The following is a 26,313-nucleotide window of genomic DNA, read 5'->3' on the forward strand; positions in this document are numbered from 1 at the left end:
GATTTTTTTTTTTTCAGACGGTAAAATTGTTAAGGATATCGCATCTGGGAGAAATTATGTATAATATGTACCAAGCCTAAGACATACGGAAGCCAGGAAGATAAAGTTATGTCTTGGCAAGATATGTATAATTATAAGTACATAACAGATGAAAGTGGGAACCCATGTGATGAGCTAGGTACAGGTAATGGCAGCACATTGACTGTGCCTTCTCTTAATTCCCTGACCCCAGTGCACATCATGTGAAAACCACACAGTTCTAACGGAAACTGGGGCAGCATGGTGACTTAGTGGTTAGCACTTCTGTCTTACAGCACAGGGGTCATGAGTTTAATTCCCGACCATGGCCTTATCTGTGAGGAGTTTGTATGTTCTCCCTGTGTTTGTGTGGGTTTCCTCTTGGTGCTCCGGTTTCCTCCCACACTCCAAAAACATACTAGTAGGTTAATTGGTTGCTATCAAATTGACCCTAGTCTCTCTCTCTATGTCTGTCTGTGTGTATGTTAGGAAATCTAGACTGTAAACTCCAATGAGGCAGGGACTGATCTGAAAGAGTTCTCTGTACAGCGCTGCGGAATTAGTGGCGCTATATAAATAAATGGCGATGATGATGATAAATGTCAACTTTTTTTGGGCTGTGGGAAAATTGCAATATGCTTTGAAGCACTTGTTTTGCCCAATTATGACTTTTCACTGACTACAGCTAAGTGTAAATGACTTGTGTAAATTTTCCATTTTAAACTCAGAACTCTTTGCAGTTACAATAAAATATCCTCATGATCAGAAACATTATCTTATATCCTAAATCTTTGAATTGTATCACTTTTACATAAAGCAACGTACATTACTTACTCAACAGGTGTAACGGCAGAGTGCAAAATGATACATGACACAGTTTATCTTTCACTCACATATATCTTTTATTCATTTTCTTGTGCCAATTTAAAACCCCTTGTGAGACGCCTGGATACAAAGCTCCAAAATAAATGGTAGGGATACTGGAAGTACAGTCTTCTCTCACTCCAAATGGATATGAAATTCAAAAGACATCTTCCCCATTAAACAAGACCAGTATCCTGATGTGTGGAGTTATTTTCTTTCAATCAAGGTTTACAAGAAAGCATACATTTCACAGTTGTATAAGAATTTAAGAGTCCAATAAAAAAACCGTATTCATTATAAATAAGTGATAAATGGGTGTATGGTTCTTACAAAACATACTCTTTACTCAAACACAAAAGCATCAGTCAGGCAAACAAAATATGATTTCACTTGAGTAGTCTTATGCGGAAATAAGTGACGCACTGAATAAATTATTGTCATTTTTTGGACTTTTCCTTAGCATGCAATGTCATTAAAATAAAACAATAAGGTTATTCAGCAAGATGCATTATGACCCTCTGATCCAGTGAGACAGTACATATTATACAGGACAGTTTTAGAACAGAAATCAATGTGATTTAAAGGGAATTCTTCATGGAACATTGGATTTTTTTAAAGGGCGATTCCACTTTTGACAAAAGTATTTTTAGAAAAGACTTAATCACCCTTTCTACCTGACTGATGAGGGTCTCTCCCTTGTGATATCTTGGTGGGCCACCACAAAGGAGACCCAACGTACATAGCTGGTGGCAGGGGTCATATCTCCTCCCTTCTGAAGTCATTATTTTGGTGAGGAGATTAGGCAATATTACCCCTGTGACTAACAGTAGACTTACTCCATCTATGCACATCAGGTTGCCCTTATAAAGGACTGATTTCATTAGATGCCCCCAGCACAGGGTAAATAGAATCCCATTATTCAGGTACACTGCAACATTAGCACCATTTGGCCATGCCACACAGGGCAATGGGGTAACAAAATACGTTTTATTGATATTCATTCTTTACTTGTAGAGATCTATTTTGTCTGGATACATTAAGAGTATTAGAACTTTGAACAAAAAATAGGAAGTTGATCAAAATTAAGAAATACAAGTATAGAATTTTCCGTAAATTACCAACTTAAATATTAATTTCTACCCAAATGTGATATAAAGTTTATAACAGATTTCCCTTGAAACGCTTTTAGTTCTGTTTTAAAAATGTACCAATGGCTTACTCACAGTGGGGAATGAGCCTATCCATTCACTAGGAACTAGTGACATCAATAAGACAAGTGACACTAAAGTGAATAACATCTCACTAATGTCGCTAGTTCCTAGTGGACTCGAAAGCTGAACACCGATTCATCCTATGGCTACTTCCATTGTATGTGTAGGCGACAGGTAGACGAAGGATCTGGTTTAAAACCCATACACATACACTCATGTTAAGCAGCACTGTGCTAATAGGAGTAATGAAAAAAAATCAAACAAACAGTAAAACGTGTATAATTCAAATATTTTCCATCAAATATAACTCATTTTCTATGGCATCAGTTATGATCACCTCCCCCTCCTCCAATCTGTTTCACTGTATGCATCTTATTACCCAATCAGGTAAGCATCTGTCGGTGGCATTACCTGTCTCCAAAAGAAGATGCTTGTAGTGTAAATAAACATTTTGCCATTATTCATAAAATGTCCTTTTCAATAAAAACACTTGTTAGCGGTTTATAAACTTGATTCAACTGTAATGATACACACGTGAAAAGTTTAATGACATAATTTGCAACCCATTTTGTCCAAAGGAAAAATCCAAAGTAAGGAGAGCAAAGCATAAAACAGACAGCATCATGCCTACATTGCCAGATCAGGTATTGATCCACAAGTCACTTTTACTGAATTCCCTCCGTGCAGTTTAAAGCTAGGTGCACAGGAACGTTATTTAAATCCATCACTTCTCTGTTCCGGAATTGACAAATGAAGAACGGAGAGAGGCTCACGCAGAGGCCAGCGATTTCTATTGAGTGACGCTAGCACAATACACACCACTAACCAAGAGGGTTGACTAAGCAGAGACAGAGGAAAGTCTGTCCTCCCCACCCACACGGTTATCCGCTTTGTTAAGACAGCGGTGTGCACTGTGTCTGCCTCTCTCCATAGAGATCAATGATTAGTTAGATGTATATAACGCTTCTGTGCACAAACCTCTAGGACATCAATCAAAACCTCTTTCAGACCATTGTACAGAAAATTACTGTGAACCGGCGGTGTCTATGTCTTGTAGCTCACTTATTTTGTCACACTAAGACTACACAACTCAGTGTTAAATATAAAATACTTAAATCAGAACTAATACTTAGACAGAAGTGAGAGGTAAGACAGGAACTGGATCCAGTGTATTCTGGCTGAAGGAGTGGAGTTCCCTTCCACTCTAGTATTGAAATGTATCTGGACTATTAAATGTCACAGTGGCTAAATTCACATACTTGAAATGCTACAAGTTTTGATAAATGAGCTAGGAGACACCCCGAAAATCCCTTTAAAATCCTGTACCTTGTTTTTTTCCTTAATTCTAGCTTTAAAACACAGTCCCATGATACTTAGTTACACTGCAGCTCATGGAAAAGCAGATGTCAGGGGAAGGGAGTTGACCACAAGCCTATGAAAGCAATGAGTCTATCCTTCTGCACTTAAGCATCAAATCTGTTTCATTCCAAGATGACACAGCTGGGACTTGGGGTAGCTGGAGAGTCCGACATGGTGTACAACAGAAGTAGGCAACCTATGACCCTACTGCTGGACTTGTTGTTCTACAACAGCTGGGGAGCCACGGGTTGGCTAAACCTAATCAACAATGTTGAGTATAAATGAAATGAGTTGTCACTGTGTAATAAATGATAAAAGTTACTTATAGACTTATCGCTAAACTGTTTTTCTACCTTTATCCACCCGGCATCCCTCCCTCTGTCGTGAAAATTGTGCAAAATTTATATATAACTGCCGGCAGTATAGATTTTTTGGGGCGTAGCGTTATCTGCAATGAGTGTGGTTTGAGTGGATTAGACTGATCCTATTTGTCCTGATTTTTGGCTGGTATTGTTTATATTAACAGCATATTTTCATTGCTGTGCATTTCTATTTTGAAAAAAAAGCAGTAATAACTATAGTCTGAAGTATTATACGTTTACATTATTGTGTCAGTATCAGAAGGGTATCGCGTGACTAATATCCATAATAAAACCACTGCTAAGCATACGGTAGGGTAGACCTTCCATAAGCACAGAAGGTGGGGTTAAATATGGTGTATTTTGCTATTTAGAAATTTAAGAAAATAAACAAAGATTTTAAAGGGGAGATTCAATTCAACGTGATCTGTCTCCAGAACAGTCTGTGGAGACACAAACCGTCTCCGTGTTCAGGGTGGAATCTCGCATCCCACAGATGTGCGCAGAAAAATGAGCGGAGATTCCTTACCGCAATAGGCGGGAGTATGCGTCTTCGAGCATCGAAGCGCTGAACTGAATTTCCCCTAAACCTTTAAATTTTAACCATGCACCACAAAGTGCTACATTTTGAACCGTAACCGCGGTATATCGATGGATATTTGGCAAAAGAATAAAATTTTTGCAGCTAACAATCTTTAACAAGCTGGATATACGAAGTTTGCTTCATATAGAGGTGAGTTTCACACCACAATCTTCTTGCGGACAAAACACTCACATTACTACTCTTTGCTGCTGGGGACCCTGTTTCATTCACTATCGAACGGTCAGACTGTGGTTTCACGCTAACCTCTACCCCTCTCCCACATCATCACACTGCCCGTCACATGCGGGCATTTCCTCACTTACGCAATCACATGAGTGCACAGGGCATGCCTCCCACAACACACGACTCTCCTGAAATACACAGTGCTGCTGTGAACATTCCATTGATCTCATTGGCTATAGTTTGGTATAGCCCCGCCTATTTCAACTTGGCTTCTCTCAGACGTGCACAAGATGAAGAATGGTTACAATAGGTGCTCTAACCCTATTTAAAAACAACTGTAAACGGATGTCAAAAGGAAGCATGATGTTGAAGCACGTTAGCAATGTCTAACCTTTTATACTAAGGTATCTTGCTGCTGCATGTCAATGTTTAAGTAACCAATATATATGTTAAAGTCACTAAAATCTCATCATGTGTCTGATCTTAGTAATGTACCTCTGATAATAACACAAGTGGACATCATATCTGTTATGCTGTGTAGTTACAGTATACTAGTCAATAATTCAAGAAAAGAATCACCGATGTGAAGATTAGACTAATTATAAGCAAAAAATATACATGATAACACTGTACAATGTGACCTGTCAGATTATTGCAGTTTTGACGGGTTTAACTATAACTTCTCACTGTGTTCAGTCACCCATTTCAAACAGCATAACAATCTTGTGTCTGCTTTGTTGTGAACACTAGAATTTCATAATACAATACAGTAAAAGTTGTATGGATGTCTGCAGATTAACCAATGTCCAATATAGGAGTGTTGGGGAAGTGTACTTGTCCCCTCACAGTGGAGGCAGCCATATTGTCGGCTACACCAATTCAGGAACTAGGGACATAACTGAGGCGTGAGGCAGTAGCAAATTGTCAGACTGACTGTTAGTTCAGTCCACAGAATGTCTGCTTCCACTAGAGGTAGGTCACATTTACACTTTAAGGGCCTGATTCATTAAGGAAAGTAAAGCAAAATAAATTACTAACTTCGCACCTTGGCAAAACCATGTTGAATTGGAGGGGGAGGTAAATTAAAAATGTGATGGCAGATTTATAGTTGGGGTAGAGCATGTCCTAGATCAACTTTAAATTTCAGTCTACAAAAAAAGCTATCAAGTATTTGTGTGCTGCATGAAAAAAAGACAGTATTTAAGTTACGTACAAAATAATAAACTAACAATGCACCCCTTGTATTGTAACATGGTTTTGTCCAACTTACGAATTTTTTTGCCTTACTTTCCTTAATGAATCAGGCTCCAAAGGTGTAAATTTCTGGTAAACATAGAATTAATAAAGCTTAAAAATACCGTAGGTATTGGCATACTTTGAAAGGTTTCCATCTTTAACCGCCTATTTTCCAGGCAAGCGACAAAACAGACAAAAGTGCTGTTTCTGCCCAGGTGTGCTTCACTTTCAATATCCCTAAATCTGGCCTAGACGAGGACACCCGAGACAAAACACTTTTGAATCGCACCAGGAATATCCTGTCAACTCTAGATTATACTGTAGTTATTGGGCCATTGTGTCCGTTTGGCGTTCAACGTGACTGCTGTTACCTATGTGAACTGGCAAATCATTGAAACCCATCTGCTGTTAATGCACTTTCCATCTGCTAAGTGACACCAGAAAACTGAAGTACAAGTAAGAAAATTTCTTACGGGCTCGTTGGGATTATTGCATCCTGAGGTTTTAGCGACGCGTTTAAAATGTCCAATACAGGTCACCGTACGTGTCATGCGTTAGCAGTATAATAGACTGTATTGGTAAAAGCACAAACTATGAATAGTGCAATAAAAATGCGTCAAAAAGCCTCACTAAAGTGCACATTGGTTTCATGCATTTTCAACCATTTTCCCAGCACACATAAGAGGTTGAGCCAGGAGTCTTGTTAAACTAAAGGCTGTAATGGAAATATTAATAAACACAGGATCTGGTCAGAAACATCAAGTATTACACATAAAAGATTCAGAAATAGATCATATGTCATTAGCTGATGCATTGGCTGGTAATGTGCATCTATGACATTAAACATCAATTGAATGACTGAAATTCTATATTCATGTTTCTGGCCCAGCAGTGACGTTTTGGTGGATTTCTATATTGATGCTTACCCACTGTGCTAAAACGTAAAGCCGTGTATTTTACCCAGTCTGTCAGGACACATTTGTATTTCACGATACCAGGATGAATGGGTCCCAAGAATTTATCACCAAAATGGGAAAAACTGCAACTGGAATTATATGTAAACTATACACCCCACTGTACGGCGCCGGGGAGCACTGTAGCACCTTACAAATCTACCATAATAATAACATCTTAATTGAAAGTAAAACCCATTGGGTCTGATTCATGTCCAGACATAAGTCTGTTTACGTAGCCAATGAACTCAACTGCATGCAATTCATTTGTGACCGCAAATCACACTTACGCCTGCTTACGCTTAGATAGGCGGAACGTTTGAGGGAAGGGGCGGACTAGCGGTGCCCATGTACAGTAAAGGGATTTAGACGCAGATGCAGCCGATTCAATTCCTGTGTTTCTCGCAAGTGCATTTTCAGTCGTATCATTTGTACCCACTTCAGGGCAGGTGTAAATGATGACTGACACAGCGTAGCCTTTGCTTTAAAAGCTACACGTATACGTGCCACTAACTATCACAGAACACGTGTAGGCAACTAGGATATATTATAAAAATGTATTGTATGTACGGTACCCGTTTAAAGCATCTTTCTTTATGTATTCAATGTAAAAATGAAAATTATATTTGAAAAATAATATGTATATAAATGATTTTACTGATAACAGTTGTTATATTATGAGCAAATAAAACAGTTTTATGTGTTCTGATGTGAGTTTTACTGTACTTGCACATACTGCAGTTTGTTCTGTGCATCTACGTACGATAAGTACCGTTTAGGCAGAGCGTACTGCCACCAGATTTAAATTGAATTACATCTTGAGACCCGCTTGGATTTGAATACGGTTGGAACTGTGCACAAGTTGCATGCTCTTTTGGAAAAGTTAAGTGCAAGTTGTGTTTCGGACATGAATCAGGCCCATTGACTTTAATTCACTTTGGCTGGTAAATTAGGATTCTGGTTTTACTTATCCTGATATCATCACACTGATGTGTTATGAAATGAATTGTCTGGCATCTGGGGTGGCAGTCGTGTCACAGCAGCAAGACAACTGGAAAAAATTGCCACCAATGCAGGTCACCGAGGAAATATCGTATCATAGGAGACTGGGGCGTAACAAAAAATGACTGGGCCCCAAAGTCAAATTTGAGGGGCCCAGTAATTCGAATCCATCTCCTCCAGTGAAGCCTTGTTTGGGCTTTCAGTTCTGGCATCAACGGGCCCCCCTCACTTCTGAGCCCCATAGCCCCCCCCCCCCCCCCCATAACAGCCATAGTTCCACCTGTCACGGAATGAAAAGGTGAGGATAATACAGTAAGTGAGCTTGGCACAGGTGGTATAATACCTACACCATCACGTAAGTTATAAACATGGCGGTTCTTTCTTTTCACACCGTCCATAGCACCAGAATTAACTTTTTAGCCGGAAGCCTGTTGCCTGTGCTCTCATAACATGGGGCCCCGACACCTCAAACAATTACATTAGCTGTGCTACAGATCAAAATGTAATTTCAAGGCAATGAAGGATTAAAGGTCAATATAGTGAAAATGAAAAATGATTGTCTATTAGGGCGGAGCCATAACTTAAAATTATCACGTCTGGGGTGATAAGGAAACCTTGCGCCCCCCTTGCCCTCAAATTTAACCAAATTAACCTAAACTATTCATAGACTACGCCCGCTTTCACAGATGCGCCCCGGGCGGTCGCCCCTCTCGCACAGCCCTACTTACGGTCCTGTATTAGGGTATTACCGGTAAAACTTATCTGTGGCTTCAGTTCTTCATTAAGAGTATTGACAGTGTATGCACCCTTGTTAGTAATCAGAATGCAACACTATCCTATTAGAATCAGGAAGTCTAGTGTGCAGGTAAGAGAATGCTTCCCCCACGTTAAAAGTGACCATTCAATATAAGCACAACGCATTTAATTGAGAGTCTTTTAATCCTCTGTTATTATTTATATTAATATTCACTTTCATGTTTAAATCATGCTTAAATAAGACCCTTCTATGCCATATGAGAAGCTAATGATAATTACTCATAAAAATAAATGAATAATCCAAAATAGAAAATAATACAGTGATCATTGGATTCTACAGCTGAAAGTGCTGAAGAGCATCAAATCTTGTCTTCAAGAATAAACTGAAGCTGTTTTCTAACAAACGGTGGTCTGTGCACACAAATCCAATTTAGTAGGATCTGCAGTAGCTGACGCTCACACAACTGAGCCCAAGGTTAGCAGGCCAGACTCAACAGAGCCCAGCTCTAACTTGTGTCATAAAGATGTCATCTACAACAATGGGTTCATTAGTGGTGGAACAAACCGGAAAAATGTACATTTTTATTTTTGAAAACACTAAAGAGAACCAGTGACACAAACAAAAAATGTGTCTCAAGATACAGGTTTTGGCCTTTAGCTGGAGTGTAACCGAATGTCGCATTAAACATGTTCTTGACACTTATACAAAACAATTAAGGAGGATGCAATACACTATTATAACAGTAGGGGCACTGTCTCAACACTATAGAACTTTAAAAAAATAAATAAAAAGTTATGGATGGAGTGTGTATCAGTTTCCCTTTGTTAGCCAGCACAGTAACTTATATGTATGCAATATATACTTAAATGCAAATAACAGCCAAATGCAATGCAGCCAAGAGTCCTTTGTAATAGATCTAATGGTGCCCATACAGCGGCAACTACTGGTACTTCAACCAAGTGGTTGGATTTGATGTATGTCCAATTTGTCCACACACTTATGTGTTCATATCAAATAGATCCCGTCTTTCAGCCCTAGTACCAAATCCAACAGGGCACTACTAATGTGCACACACTGTAAATGGACATCCAAACGTCCCCAAACAGATCTTGTTGATTTGTGCCCACATGTCGTAATTTTGCCAATTGCTTAGAAAAATTTCCTAACTGGCTGTTAAAATGCCAACATGTATGGGCACCTTAAAGCGGATGGAGACCAGTAGCCTTGCCACAATATTTGTCACGACTGGTCAGCAGCAGTATGCACATGGCTGGGGAAGTACCTTAGATTAGGACACCTCCCTGGGATGCTCTCTTCAGTTATATACGCCCTCTTCATCCAAGTGCACCCCCCTGCTGCCAAGTCCCCCGGACAATTGCACAATTTCGCACTGCAATGCAGAAGTAAACAAAGACGCTCTATCTGCTGGGGAATCCTTAACAATGCACAGCACAATGAGTTTCTATCCTGGAAAACATGTCTTTACGGATTAAGTGCCTTTTTAAAATCAATCTGTTAAATATGCAGCTGCTTTTCCCCATACAATTCACATCCATCGTCAATCAGGAATCTATTCTTTGTTGAAGTAGTGAATTCAAATGTAATAGGACTTGTACAGCAGACACATATTCCAAGCAGACGTGTGTATTATTGAAATAATAATGTTACATTACTGCAGTGTTCCAGCACCTGTATAGGAGAACCTGTAACCTGTCTTCTGAGGTGCTTTACTGCCTTAAAAAGTAAGGCCAGTTTGTATTTAAAGTGCTATTTTACAAACCATTACAAAAAGTTTTCATTCCGGAACATTGTTGTTATAATATATTTAGAAAAAAAGTGTTTTAATTTAACTCCACCTTAGATAAGAGAAGTTTATAATACCGTACTCTCCCTGATTGGATTATAATATTGGAAAGATTCTGATTCCAGAGTTTGGAGCTGTCTCCATTTAATAACCCCTGGAGCTGACACTCTTTCCCCAATGTGATGATATGCTATGCAATGTGTTTCATAAGAGAGGCCTTTATTTGTTTTCTACCTAGAGGGCTTAAAACGTAAAAGACACAATGTAGCAGTTGCAGAGAAGGGTCCCCAGGTTCTGCTATAAGTTTCTCATTGCACAATACTAAAATATAGGACCCAAAGGTACCTGTTAAATAATGAGTCTGAAACCCTGAGTTTCTCCGTGACTAGGGTCTTTTCTGGATAATAACGATTCATACACTTTTGTTGTGATATAGCTTAAACAACAGACAGACAAGATAGAGAGAAATAAAACAATTCACCTCCAAGCATAAAAAGGAAAGAAGAAAGGCTTGTGTCAATGTAAAAGAAGTCTTACAAGTTACTTTTATAATATCAGATTTCTTTTCTCCAAGTATGTTATACTTTGACAGACCTCATAGTGCACCGGTCACAGACACACAGCCGTTTTGTGGGGGAACCAATGATTATGAGAAGGTAGCCTATCAGCTTGCTAGGATACAGTGACATCAGCGGGACACTAAATTCATGTCACTAACTGTAGAATGAAAATAAAAATATACAGAACACAAAGTATGCACGTTGTACAGGAAAAACAAGTATACACAAACGTGCTCAATGTATTAATAGTAACACAAAGTGATACGTGTACACTGTTCTGATATAGCCAATGGAAGCCATTTAGATTACTTTGAAAGCTCGGATCAGGGAACCTGAAACCGATTTTGATGGCTTTTACGTTCTGTCAAAGTACAGACACCGTGATCCTCATTTAGAGTTGCACTCAGAAAAACACGTATTGGAAGAAAAAGTTACTTATGTGGAGTCTGCAGACTACCAAGATGCATCCAACTAAGAAGCACCAGTATCTGCGCCAAGTGTACAAGTACGTCCGCCTATGGATAGCGCAGAGGTACGACTTGACAGTCATAGTAGTAAATGTTAAAGTCACATTACCTTACTTGTGCACAATATAATAATGTAATGGAGTGTCATATGCACAAGAGAGAGTAATGTCTTAGCAGTTGTAAATAAATGAAAAAAATAAAATGTAATTAGATACATACAGCTCCAGTGCTCTCCCCAGAAAATTTTGCCAGCTGGGTGGCATTGAGAAGAAGCTGGGTGGGGGCAGTGTAATACTTTGCAATTATAATGAGAAATGTTGGAGGTTATTGCCCACACCTGCCAGGACTGGTCAGACTGGTGGTCAGTGGTCTAACACACACTGCTGGCTGTAGTGTTCACATAGTGCCTGTTCTAATAGGTGACACAATGGTTTATTTTATTATAATACGGCGGCTTAGTGGTTAGCACTTCTGCCTCACAGCACTGGGGTCATGAATTCGATTCCCGACCATGGCCTTATCTGTGTGGAGCTTGTATGTTCTCCCCGTATTTGCGTGGGTTTCCTCCGGGTGCTCCGGTTTCCTCCCCCACTCCAAAAACATACTAGTAGGTTAATTGGCTGCTATCAAATTGACCCTAGTCTCTCTCTGTCTGTGTGTGTGTATATTAGGGTATTTAGACTGTAAGCTCCAATGGGAGCAGGGATTGATGTGAATGCGTTCTCTGTACAGCGCTGCGGAATCAGTGGCGCTATATAAATAAATGGTGATGATGATGATAATAGGACTCTGTTGGGCTCCGAGAGCTGGGTGACAAGTAAAAATAGCCGGGTGAAACACCCGGGAGATAGGTGCTGGGGAGAACACTGAGCTCTACAACTATTGCTTACTCTTTGAAAAATTCAATGGCAATCTTCTTTGATCATGACAAGTAAGTAATGCAAAAATATAGGCCCCAATATAATATAGCCGCGGAACTAACGATTTAGGTGCAGATTTAAGCGATATGCCTCCTCACATTATCTGGGGGATGCGTCCTTTCTAGTCCTGCCACACGTATGTGAATACATCATTATTGTAGTCAGCTTACGCCTGGCCGCGCCCGCTTATACTCCGCCTCTCTGGGTGTAAGTCTGTGATAAAAATCTACAACCTGATGCTTTTTGCGAAGTATAGAAATGTGTTCCTTACACAAACAAAATAGTTTTGCATACGTTCAACTCTAAATGAGGACCTGTATGTTTCTCAAAACTACAAAGCCTTTATGATATAAAACCAACTCTCATTTTCATTATTTCAGAACAAAAAAAAAAACAAACTCATCTCAAAACAGTACAAAACAAAATGGTGCTTGATAACATATGAAAATCTGTGTGTCGCTGGTAACAAAATATAAATAAATATGTGAAATACTGTTATAAAACCCTTACATGCCGGGAGACGTACGAATCACAACTCTGCCTGTGTCTATGGCATCTAAGAAGCGCGCTGACAATGTACACTGACGGTCGGCTCTGGTCGCCTTAGTCAGCGGATCTCCCGTGTTCACGAAATATGACGAAAGAAAAGGTGCGAATGGGGCATAGGGCAGATTTGTAACTCTAGTCACTTATAAATAACAATACACAATTGGGATGTTTAGATGTAGAGATGGGTATGTAGTCCATCTTGTGTCACTGGGTAAGCCCCTGTTTTATGTTAATGAAAAAAAAAAATTAGCTTAGTTCATCCTAATTTACAGTAAAAGCGAGACTCTTGTGAAGCAGGCAGCTGGAAAAATGATCAACATCAAGGAAAAATAAGGAATCATTTTTCTTATAAATAAAATACATACATATGTGGCGTGGCTTATGTTAGGTCCCAGAGTCAGGGCTGGATTTAGCGTCAGGCACCATAGATCGGTGCCCTGGGGCAGTAAAGGAGGAAGGCCAGCTCTTGCCCTGCACAGCGCACATGTCAAACCTTTCATTCGGCAAGGAAGAATGAACAATGCTGAATTAACTGAGTGGGTGGAGGATTATCCTAGCAATGCTATTTATCTGAGGAGGGAATACATCGAGCTCCTATATTCTGCTCTGATAAACCACTGTCATGGCTACAGAATATTCATGTGAAAGGGGTGTGACTAGTGCATGGGGGTGGGGCTTAGGGCACCAATAGCCATGTGCCTAGAGGCTCCAAAAACAATAAATAAATCCAGCCCTGCCCTGAGGTGTCCCCAAAATATTGTAAACGCAATGATTTAGGGACAACTGTGATATCCAATGGGTTACTTATTGCAGTGCAACCACCTAAGACCAAATTTGCCGAACTTGATTTAAAATGTCCCACTTTGCTTATTTATATGGAAGAGTCTTTGACTCTGCTATAGAAGGATATTTAAGCACCTTACTAATATGCCTAAGACAGCACCATCGATCTTCTATGCAGGCCAGGACCAAAATACGCCATCTGCCAAAGCGCCATTCAGAAGAAAGCTTAATTGACAAAAGTAGAAACACCCCTTCATCGAGACACCTCACAACGTAACCGCAAAACTTTCAGTTCCAACATGTACACCAAGATCTCCGTTAGTCACTAACTGTACTTGAAAAAAAGGGAAAGGGCAAATTCACTTAAAAAAACATTAGCTCTTTTCCTTCGTACAGGTGATTTGACAGAGTAACTGCCTGCTCTTTGAAGTCTACAAGAAAAAGGAGCACAGAGGAAGCTAATACAATTTTCTCTTTTTTTTTTGATTTTGGCAATGAAATTCGCAAAAACTCCCCAAATTCTGCATTCTACAAACGCCCCAGTAGCCAATCTCGTGAGACCTCAACTGGAAAAGAGAGAGGAGCAGTAGGGAAGGATAAAATGTTGACGTTTTGCTGAGGTAAGGGGGGGAGGAAATTAGTCTCTTTGTGTCCTCCTGTAATATATATTCTTTTTGTGTCTTAGTCTGGTCCCGTAGTGGACACAGAGCCGTGAGCCGTCTCCCCGCCATAGGCCGCCTCGGCTGTCACTGACGCAGTCACCCCCCCAGCTTCCTCGTGAGGTGGAGACTCTTCCCCTGCCGGACCTCGGGAGGTGACAACAGTGGTGGTTTCGGGGGAAATGCTGTGAGGCCCCTCCAGAGGAATACAGCCAGGGTGGTTCTTCCGAAAGTGCTGATTGAGGATGGCCTGGAAGGGGAAGCTTTTCCCACACACGTGGCAGTGAAAGGGCTTGTTGCCTGTATGTTTCCGGATATGATACTCCAGCTGATCCTTGCGGGTGTACTTCTTCCCACACATTCGACACACAAAAGGTGTGATGCCCATATGGAGCCGCATGTGCCGATCCAGACTGCCCTTCTGGTTAAAAGATTTGGCGCAGTAAATACAGGTCAATCGTGGATTATAGCGGAACCATCGCTCAGACACCTCTTGATCGCGGAGGTATTCTACGTAACCGCTTACTCCAATAACTCCCGTTTCATCTCCCTGTACAGAAAAACAATAGAAATAGAACATGCAAGGCCGACAAAATATCTGTAATAATAACATATTCTGTGTAACCATCAGACGGAGAACATCTAATCTTCCACCATGAAGAACATACAAAGCCTCACAAAAAGTATAGTAAAGCTGGACAAAAGCCAATCATGTGTTTCTCAATGGTCTCCTTAAAAAGTTCAACAAGTCATCATACATCCATGTGAGTACAAGATTGTCACGTGATTGAACACATGAAGTGGAACAAAGAGTGTATTCTGGTGACGGGATATAGTTAAATGTGGCACATTGGAGATATACTTACAAATCAGTATTTAAAGCATTTTGGTAAAAAAACAATGGAACCTCATCTGTGATTAGAAAAACTGGAAGCAATAAATGCATGTTATTAGTACAAGATAAGATCCTTACTTATTCATACATTATAGACCATTCAACAAGCTAATCAAGCAATACTTAGTTTTGGGTAGAGTGCACCATTCTATGAAAAAATACAGAATTCACTTGCTTGCCTGGATTCAGCAGTGCTGTTGATTCCCCTCCCTCATGAACGTCCCGCAGGGGAGGGGCTTTGACAACACTGCTGAGGAGCGCAGGGCTGGAGAGTTTCAGCCTTCCAAAGGATCCTCTAAATCGAGAGAACGTTGCACCAAAGGTAATTAGCATTCTATATTTTATTATATCTTATTGAGCTCCACCCAATACTAAATAATGAGTTTTGGGTGGATTTCTTCTAAAAATGTGTTAAAAAAATGGGCTAATTGTACAGTTATTGTAGCTTACAACTCCAATTTGTTGGAAAAAAACAAAACAAAAGTACTATTGTGATGATGGCTCCAACTCGATGCAGAGACACCATAAAAGCCTCTGTGACACTGTGGACAGTGAATATATAGGGAGAGCAAAGCGGTTTCCATGACAGTGAAATAGATAGAAGTGACAACCAATGTAGGGAGGTCATGGTATATATGGATGGCTCTATCAATATTGGAATACAATACTTTGGAACACAACCAACACTCAAATGTCTAATCATTGAGTAATGCCTCTAATATTATTTACCTTTACAATAACTACACCAATATCAACAAAAGCCATTTTATAGCTGTTTCAATAATAAGAATATCCTCTGTCATCAATCCCAAAGAGCAGATTTCACTAGAGATAAAGGACTATGGATATCATTATTCATCTCTTAAATTGTTATTTCCAGCCATAAACACAAGCCCATGAAGGAGCATATGATGGAGGATAGTCTAGTACAGGCCGATCACTGACCTGGGAGCTGTGCTGCTTTGGATCCTCCGGCCGCCGTGGAGACTCACTCTTTGCTCTGTGCCGCTCTGGCATGGTGCCCACACTACCAGATGGGCTAAATCTTCAGTAAAAATGTGAATGATAAGGGTCAGGGAGGTCACATGAAAAATACCAAACAGTGTTTTAAAACATTTGTTTACAGAATTGAGCTTTATATGAGTTATTACAGGAGGTTAAGTAAGTATAATTGTAAGGACTGGAGGATTGTTGAACCTGTGCTTCTTGCTGATCTATTCCGGAGCTGGACAAGGATCAAAGTGGAGTTAATAGGGCAACATTTGGAATGCACTTCCCTGAGGCAGCACGGTGGCTCAGTGGTTAGCACTTCTGCCTTACAGAACTAGGGTCATGAGTTCAGTTCCCGACTATGGCCTTATCTGTGTGAAGTTTGTATGTTCTCCCCGTGTTTGTGTGGGCTTCCTCCGGGTGCTCCGGTTTCCTCCCACACTCCAAAAACATACTGGTAGGTTAATTGGCTGCTAACAAATTGACACTAGTCTGTGAGTTAAGGAATTTATATTGTAAGCCCCAATGGGGCAGGGACTGATGTGAGTTCTCTGTACAGCGCTGTGGAATTAGTGGTGCTATATAAATAAATGGTGATGATGATGATGTAGAGACTGTTTTGGAGAACAGATCAACTTTCATATAAGTGTTGTCCTTTCAAACTATTATTCTTACACTACACTACGACAGTGGGCTTGTGATGCCTCAAAATGACATCTGTGCTGCGGATTGACACCTCTTTGGTTGGTAAATTACCTATAATGGGACCACAGAAGTAGACCTATTGAAATATTCTCTTTCATTCCCAAGTAAAAACTACTACGTTTTTTTTTTAGAATGGAAACAATAACAATTACAGGTGTGTATAAGCTCTTAAAACAACTTGCTATCTTGGCTTGTGTATCAAGTACCACTCACCTGTCTATCTCACTGCTTGTTGGCCTGGCCATTTTAGAACCAGAAGACCCTAAGTTATAGCTCTCCTGTCCTGCAGCGCTGGGCCCTGTTGTATCAATCACCATGGCAGTCACTTCCTCTGCACTGCTTCCATCTTCACCAGAGGGTTGGTTCTCTGGTCCCAACCACTCATCCAAGTTCTCCGTCTTGATACGAAGGCCCCCCATCACCCTGACATCATCATCGCTCCGTTCCCCTCGGTCTGCCGATCCTGTTTCCACATACCATTGTCCTGCTCGGTTGATTCGTAGAATGGGCTCCCTGCTCTCCACATCTGACCCCTGCTCCACCATCTGAGGACTTGTGGACTCCTCGGCTGGACTCAGCTCTCGAATGTCTAGTACAGTGCTTACCTGACCCCTCCGATTCCCTGAGGGCCTTGGAGTGCTGTGTCGTGGACTCAAGGAGCGAGTCAAACTCTGGGTGACACGGTGAGAATCCTGTACCCTCTCTTGGTTTTTAGGTCTACTCTGACTTAGTTCTTCTTCTGATTCAGGTGAACTGATCTTTAAATGGATGCCCTCAAGGATCTGCGTGCACTTGTCAATAATATGCTGCATCTGTAAAAAGCTGGCCGCGGTCAGGTAACTTATGATGTCAGCAAGTTGCAGGCAAATACGGCCTGTATAGCAGAAGGAAAGCAGTTGTTCGAACACACCAGGATTTTTAATGACCGACAAGGATACTGCACTCATCTCGTTTAGGGACATGTGGTCACGGAAATAGGGCGAACTGGCAGCTAGCACCACTTTGTGTGCCCGGAACGACTGGCCCTGCACATTGACCACAATGTCGCACAGACGCCCCTGCATCCGCAGCTGGTTAAGGTGGCTCAATACAGAGTTGCTGTACTCTGGAATCTCCAGCTGAATGTTCCCTCCTTTCTCCATGGCTGCCCCTCTCGTAAGCACTCAACCCTGCAGGAGTAAGAACAAGATTATATGAATACACAGATTCAGTTCTTAGGGAAAAAAAAATACTTGCAACATTCTCCATGCATTGTTCTTCTGAATTCTCAACTTCTGGCAAAATGCCCTTTTCAAGGCAGCTGCTTTACCAATTAGTTTTTAAGAGATGTGAGCTGGTGTTGACACAGAAATACCACCTATAGACCGACTGTTTCACCCTTATTAGGTCTCATCTGAAGTAAATTTTCTGGATGGTATGTGAAGAACTATAGAGACAGACTTACCGAAACAATAAGAGATAGTTTGGATATACAGCCCAACAATCTCCACCAACAGTGGCTTGGTATATGGAAGATTTTCACATTTTATTCAGCGCTGCGAGTAAATCTATTCTAACCTAGCTGAGGTGCACACTGTATATTAATGCATGGTTTTCTACGAATAAAAGGGGTTCTTTTTCAGATCCATGGCTCCAAAACGAAGTTAGTCCACCACACAAGACAATTTTTTACTCCGATTTCCCTAGTCATTTCCACATGTAATAAAATAAGCAATACAACGCCAAACAAATCATTTACCACTATTGACTTCAGAGCAGGCAATCAAGAAAATAAATGAGAAAAAGACAACAGAATGCCATGTATGAGGTGACATGTTTATAGGAAATGCTAACACCAACTAGCACTAAATAAATAGTAAAGAAATGGACATAAAACCAGTGATCTGCTGTTCTCTGACCCACGTTGTCCGTCACCAGTGCTTTCCTGGGCCAACATGGCAACTACAGCTGCCCACAGTAGCCAATCCGGTTATAGCTGTCATTTTGCTAGTAAACTTTAGAACATACTTGCCAACTTTTCCTCGTTGGCTTCAGGGAGATCCCGGGGGAGGTGGGCGTGTGGGGGCGGGGCTTGATTAGTCGCTAAGAATGACGAGATATTTGTGTCATTAAGCCCCCACCACCACCACTTATCTGTTGCAGGGGCGAGAACTGGTAGGTTGCCCTACTCTCCCAGGAGCCCGGGAGGTCTTCCAGAAATGCGGGAGTCTCCCAGACATTCCAGGAGAGTAGACAACTATGCGTTTAGGAAAAGCAGCTAATGAATTTCTAGAGATTGAAGTGTCTTTTACATTTCTGTCTCCATTACTGAAGTCATGTTGTTTTACTAGTCTATGATTAAATCTTGGTTTCCATGAAAATGGCCACCTCCATAGGCATCAATACATGGACATAGGACACAATTTCTGAACTGTGTCATCATGCCACAGATGGCGAAGCCAACCACGTCTTGTACTGGCTCAGCATCAGGGAGAATGCCAGACTCTTCAGGGAGTGAGGGAGATCACCCCTATTTCAGGGAGTCTCCCTGACATTCAGGGAGAGTTGGCAAGTATGCTTTAGAATATGAAGGATTGGTTGGTAAGACTTACAGAATGTGGGCTCCAATTTATTAAAAAGCCCCAGGGAGTTTGTGGAGAAAATCTATTATTACAAGAGCCAGTGACAGTAGATGAAAGGTTAATGTCTTCAAAGTAAATTATACGAAAGAAATGTAGAAAACTTTGTATTTTTTTACATAGGCATTTAGGGAAGCTTTGCATTAGGAATTAATTTGCTACAGATGTAACAATGTAATCAACTTAATAAGTAATGTTCTCCTAGTTCTTAAATACTACAATATGCTTTAACAAAAGTATTTTTTTTCTTGCTAATTACCTGCAATGATCTGTTCAAATTTCAATGTACAACAGAAGACAAGCTATTGAAATGACATAAATGCAATGAACAAGTCTACTCACCCCAAATGAAGTAACTACTGATTTGTACAAGGTTGCAAAAAAAAAAAAAAAAAAAATCAACCCATTAAACAATGTAGAATCGTACTTAATGAATCAAGTAATTAGAAATTATAGTCTGAAAAGCGTGCATACAATGGATGTTCACTCAGCTCTGCATAATTATCACAAAAGATGTCAAAACAGCCGAAATGTCTGCTCATGAAGAATGCAGTCAAACAATAATATATGCAAATAAGATTTCCCAAAAAAGAACTGTGCCTTATGTCTCTGATAGTAAGTAGCATAGATTCTGCTTAATGCAATCTTATAGAAACTGGATTCATGCAAGTGCCGTATATCTGCAAATGAACGTGTGCAGCTGTTGTATATATTTAATGCAGTGACAGAAACTCGAGTTCAAAGTACAGTAGATAAATACATGTATATCATTAGATAGGAGGACATGAGAGCAAGATGTGACTACCTCTCAGATCGTAAATCTAGTGTACTTCAGTGGGAAAATCCACCCAATTACGACCCCCCTTTATTAGTTACAGTGATCCATCTTTCTACTGTAAGCTTTAAACACAGGCCATGTCTGGTGTCATAGTGAGGGAGGCAATATGTGACATATAATGGAAATATTACATTTCAATGCACTTTTATGCAGATAATATACCTGGTGGTTAGGAAGGGTGATATTGCAAGGGGGTTGGTATAAAGAGGGAACTGTATCTCTATTAAAATTAGTAAGTGCAGCAAAATAAAGGACATAGTTTCATAAGAATATGCAGTGTTCTCCCCAGAACAAATTGCCAGCCGGGTGGGGCAGTTGTAATAAATGTTGGATGTTGTTGCCCACACCTGCCAGGACTGGTCAGACTGGTGGTCAGTGGTCTAACACACACTGCTGGCTGTAGTACTCACATAGTGCCTGTTCTAATAGCAGAAACAATGGTTTATTCTATTTTAGGACTCTGCTGGGCTTCAAGAGCCAGGTAGCAAGTAAAAAGAGCCAGGTGTAGGTGTTGGGGAGAACACCGATATGTAGTCAATTTCACCCTTTATACATTAGAGGAAAGTAACAAGGAATCTTGACAAAGATTCTGCAATAGCACAAAGCGTTGAATACAATATGCAGGAGTCTGTCTATATAGACTACTGATCATTATATCATTATATTGTAAGATAAGGTATTAGTATCTGTAAACGCTGGTTCTCCTGATAAAATGTATTAATTCTGTTGTTATATCATTAAAAACAATAAAACCAGTGATTGACATAATTATCTTTTAAGTACTCTCGTTATGAATGCTTATTAAGATTGGTCTATAGCAGAAAGGGGAATGTAAATTGTCAGCGTGCGGTACTGAAAGGAAGTGCACGGCTTTGTCATGTGTTTGTGATGGGTGAATTAATAAACATGGGAACCACACTGTATGTACAGTGTGTTTAAATAGCCATGTCTGATAACATTTGTTACACATTAAGGCTCATTAAATAAAGCTTAGTAAAGTGCACCCAGTTTTACAGGAAAGTGCATGGATTTGAGGGCCAAAACGGCAGCATCTGTGAGGGTTCAAACGTTTGCACCATCCAGTAGGAGGAGATGAGCACATTAAGGCCCTAACTTGTGGAGCACACTTAAGAACAAGCCTGCATTTAAAAGGAATATGCAAAAATCAGCTTATTTAAATGCAATACAATGACAGAGAGGGTGCATTTATCATCACCATCACCATTTATTTATATAGCGCCACTGATTCCGCAGCGCTGTTCAGAGAACTCATTCACATCAGTCCCTGTCCCATTGGAGCTTACAGTCTAAAGTCCCTAACATACACACACAGACAGACAGAGAGAGAGAGAGACTAGGGTTAATTTTAATAGCAGCCAATTAACCTACCAGTATGTTATAGGGCAGTGTTGGCTAACCTGTGACACTCCAGGTGTTGTGAAACTACAAGTCCCAGCATACCCCTTCAGCAATAAGCTGCTATATATTGGCAAAGCATGCTGGAACTTGTAGTTTCAGAAACACCTGGAGTTCACAGGTTAGCCAACACTGTTCTAAGGGGAGTTTCCTGCTTTATGTGTTGGGGCACAGCCCTTTTTTCTCTGCAAATAATACTTAAAGCTAGATTTACTAAGTTTCGGGTTTGAAAAAGTGGGGATGTTGCCTATAGCAACCAATCAGATTCTAGCTTTCATTTATTTAGTACTTTCTACAAAATGACAGCTAGAATCTGATTGGTTGCTATAGGCAACATTCCCACTTTTTCAAACCCACAGCTTAGTAAATCTAGCCCTTAATCTCTCTACTATCTGTGAGGTGCAAGAGATCCGGTCTCATTGTGCACTCTTAATGAGACGCATTTTGTAGCTTCCAGATGCACTTCTGCAGAAAAGTGGGATTTTAGGCACAAATCGACTAATGTCTTCAAAATGCAAGAGTGACATATGTAACAAAGACAGTACTGATGTCCCCTAATTGTCATGATTCATTTTAGAAATAAATGAGACTAAAGTAGTTAGTACTATAAGAGAAAAACTAAAAAGTTGAAATTAATGAACGGGTGGTCCGAAACGGATAGGAAGCTGGACTTCAAACTTCCCACCTTGTGTATTTTCAGGTGGTTACACAAATCCCCAAAATAGGCACAGAGTGATTTTTCGGGGAAAGTTTCAAGCACCATGAAGAAGGCATGGACCTTAAAATGCGTACAAGGCAATGTAATCAGATATTCAGCGAGCACCTGGGCACAATAAGGTGAATCTTCTTCTGCCCTCAATCATTCTCGCAGCAGTGATGTGACATCTATGCTGAAGCTGTTCCCACTAATGAGAGATGCCTCGTTTAAAGATCACTAACTTCTAGGAAAATGTAAAATAATGTACTGTAAAAGAATAGTGCAATGCATGTTTTTCCACCTCTATACAGATAGTATGACTCATAATGTTGATGAGTCTCATGTCACTGCCTAGAGTTTTTTTTTTCTCATTTTCCAAAAGTATATTAATTTCAAGCAAGATTACAGTTATGGTGAACTGGCAGTGAAGTCCCAGGGAAGTACCTACATTTTCTATAATAAGAATTCAAATTCTGAGAACCATATCTAATTTAATACTAATTTTAAAAATAACAGGTTATATTGTATGACTTTTAAAAAAAAGTCTTCATTTGTGTACCATTTTCTGCTTAGAGGGGAGGTCACTTTTGTACAACACCATTTAAAAAATAAATAGGGGTCCCTATCACCTAAAGTTGGATCATGCGTAATGCCCTGCACTTGTTTTCGCTCATCACTGCAGCGAAAACAAGTGCATTTTATGGCTTCCATAGTAGAACTCTTTTGTTAGCTATGAACAGACTTAGGGGTAGATTTACTAAATCTTCTAATAGTGGAGGTGTTGCCCACAGCAACCAATCAAATTCTAGCTATCATTTTCTAGAATGTACTAGATAAATCAGTGTTTCTCAAACCCTGTCCTCAGGGTCCCCTAACAGTGCAGGTTTTCCAGGTGACAAGTAAAGTAATTACTACCACTTGTGGATCTGTTACAATGTGTCAGTCAGTAATGAACACACCTGTGCTCCAGCAGGGAGATACAGAAAACATGCACTGTTAGAGGGTCCTGAGGACAGGGTTTTAGAAAAATGATAGCTTGAATCTGATTGGTTGCTATGGACAGCACCTCTACTTTTAATTTTTTAAAGTTTTAGTAGATGTACTCCTTATAGTCCAAATTTTTTTTTTCTGCATACTCCTTAGTGTGTCAGAACTCAGCTTCGGTCATTGGTTCTAGAGAGAGGGGTCCCCTTCCTATTTACTGTACAGAAGATTTCACTCTTTACCCCACCTTTATACATCTGATGTTCCCATTGTAAGTTGGTAGAAGTACACACTAAACAAATGACAACAGTATCACCTGCAACATTAGCAATGATATACGCAAACACCAAGTCATTTACAAACCATGGCCCACACACTAACCTAATTTGATTATTAGCAATAATTCAGCAGTTCTTTCAATAAGACAAAAATGGCTCATATACTACAATAGCTCTATTCTTGTGGCTTTATGACTATCATTCTGTCCCATCAAAATCTCATCAGACATTAATAAGTATGGTTGGAAAATGCATTTGGCCCAGTGTGTATATGACATCAATTGACAATCACAATGCTTAGACCCTTCATTATCCAGTTATTTCAACCAATCGCCAAGTGACCAAACTTGAAAACCTGTCTCTCTTTATGCGTGGCCAAACTTATCACAGATCTAGTTGTTCAATGATTGGGTTAGGAAACCCAAGTCACGCCATGTGTACCAAGCATTAAGTATTTCTTTAAGCACATTTCAACAGTGATCCAAATAAATAATTGAATGAGACCTCAGACAGGTGGATATGACAATCTTGCTGTAAGACCATCTATACATTTAACTTTCAGGATACTGTGTTGAAACTAACAAAACACGGTATGAGATGGACAGAACAGGGTAGGATTCCTCTTTCTTTTTTTGGGGGGTCAACTTAATATTACCACTTATTTTTCATTTTACAGTGTATTGTGTTTATCAAAGTTAAAAACATATATGGAGATATGCCAGTTTTGTTAAAAAAATAGAAAAAAAGACTCCATGCAGTTAACATATTATAGGAACTGAGGTGGATCAGATGCAGCAAGTTGTTGGCACATACCAGACTACAATGTCCACAAGATCGTGGACTGAAACTACTTATTGATCAGTTGTTGGGCTTATTTACTAACAAATTACAAACACGCAGTGACCCATAGTAATCACACATTTGCTTTCTTTGCCTTATTAGCACTACATTGTTTATGCAGAATTGCAGCAATGTTAGGAAACACCCCCAATGAGGGGAAGAAGTTAATGAATGATCATCGCTGTATTTTTAGCACACATGTCACTACCCCATAAAGAAGAGCTGCCACTAGCACCCCAGGGTGCTTATAGCAGCGGGCACAGCGGGCATTATTCTGAGGTTACCCCCTGGAGTAGTTTTGGGGCTGGTGAAGGGGTCAGTGGAAAAGCTGCATTGAGGTTGATCCCTCCCACTCGCGGGAGAATGGGGTGTGCGGCTCTAAGCCCTGCCCCCGCTTCCCCACCCCTCACTCTCTCCTCCCCCTCCCCCCTGACTATTGTCACCTACCTCCGGGGGCGCGGACGGGCCGGGACGGGGCCACCGCCGGAACACACCGCTCCGGAAGTGTTATGTCAAAATGCCTACACTAGCCTGTCTTGCTGACCCGGAAGTAAACGTTGCTCACCCTCCCATTGTGTTGGTAGGGCGGAGGGGAGGAATGTGCCGGGGGCCATCTTGGGTGGGGAGGTGTGTGCAGGGTATCGCCATTTCTCAGCGTGGAGATCTGTGTTTAATGCTGAATTATTTGTAATTTACAGTGAATACAATGTGTGAACTGCAATACAACAGGCTTAGCCAATCTGTTGCTTGCCAGCTGGTATGGGCTGCTGGGCATGCTGGGATTTGCAGTTCGACAACAGTTGCCTATCACAGGTTGACCATTTCTGCTCCTACTATAAACTTGTCTGCTGTTTACAGATAAGGATAATTTGTTCGCATCTGCAGTTCATCTATTTGGCATGCAAAGTTGGGAATCATTTGCAAAGTAGATTTAGATAAGCACTTAGTAAATAATGAGCACTATATTACAGGTGACATTTTAAATTAATTAATTTCAAAAGGAAGGAATCTTGCTGCAGAGTATGTGTTTCTAAGCATTACTTGCAGTACTGTCTACATTTGAGATAGGCAACCTGTGTGGCTACAAGCCAACCATGCTGCAATGGTTGCTTAGGAGCCATCTAGATCAGTGATAGACAACCTGATGTACTTTAGGGGCAGCATGGACTGCCCTCTGACCTTCAAAAGGACCAAACATTACCCTTAATCTCAGTAATAATGTAAGACCTTATTTATTCAAAGAAAGATACACCTATCTGTAATAACATATCAGCAGGCATTTTAAACGTGTTACCAGCTATAGCAAACATGACAAGGAAGAAGGAGCAGGGTGGCCACAGGTGAAGGCCAGGGGGGCTGACTGTTACCCATCACTGTTATTCTCTGTCTTGTAAAGCTGCCCCTATTATATTAGATCTTTTAGAAAAGGGTTTTCCGTTCTCATTTTCCAGTCGAATTTGGCTAATATTAAATATTATGAAATTGTACCCTCTCTAGGATCCTGACCATACGATTGCTCATGAAACAAATACAGGTGGTTTAGAGAGGAACGACTGGGTAACATTCAAACTATTGCCAATGGGCCATGCATAGTTGCCTCTGCTTTAGCTGCGTTCCATTCAACATCAACTTGCGTTCAACAGATCAGAATGCAACTCAATTTGAAAGATTGTTATGGTGATCAGAAGGGACACTTAGGGAATCACTGGGTGAATGCTTGAAGGAGATAAGATGCAGCTTGCAATATTTTTTATATCTATGCTTGTTTGAGCATTCACCATGTGT

The 26,313-nt window shown here is 40.4% G+C and overlaps 1 protein-coding gene across 1 annotated transcript; it reads right to left on the reverse strand.

Annotated features, from left to right (window-relative positions):
• Positions 1-8,029: 8,029 nt before the first annotated feature.
• On the reverse strand, positions 8,030-25,063 carry ZBTB37 (zinc finger and BTB domain containing 37). The gene is made up of 4 exons (XM_075182172.1): positions 24,976-25,063; positions 17,071-18,026; positions 16,108-16,207; positions 8,030-14,817 (listed from the first exon to the last, which is right to left on the reverse strand). The coding sequence occupies exons 2-4, from the start codon at positions 17,997-17,999 to the stop codon at positions 14,290-14,292; spliced, it is 1,557 nt and encodes a 518-aa protein (XP_075038273.1). The 5' UTR covers positions 18,000-18,026; positions 24,976-25,063; the 3' UTR covers positions 8,030-14,289.
• Between the last annotated feature and the right edge of the window lie 1,250 nt (positions 25,064-26,313).

Source organism: Mixophyes fleayi, chromosome 8 (assembly GCF_038048845.1).
Source record: "Mixophyes fleayi isolate aMixFle1 chromosome 8, aMixFle1.hap1, whole genome shotgun sequence".
In the NCBI taxonomy this organism is placed as follows: domain Eukaryota; kingdom Metazoa; phylum Chordata; class Amphibia; order Anura; family Limnodynastidae; genus Mixophyes; species Mixophyes fleayi.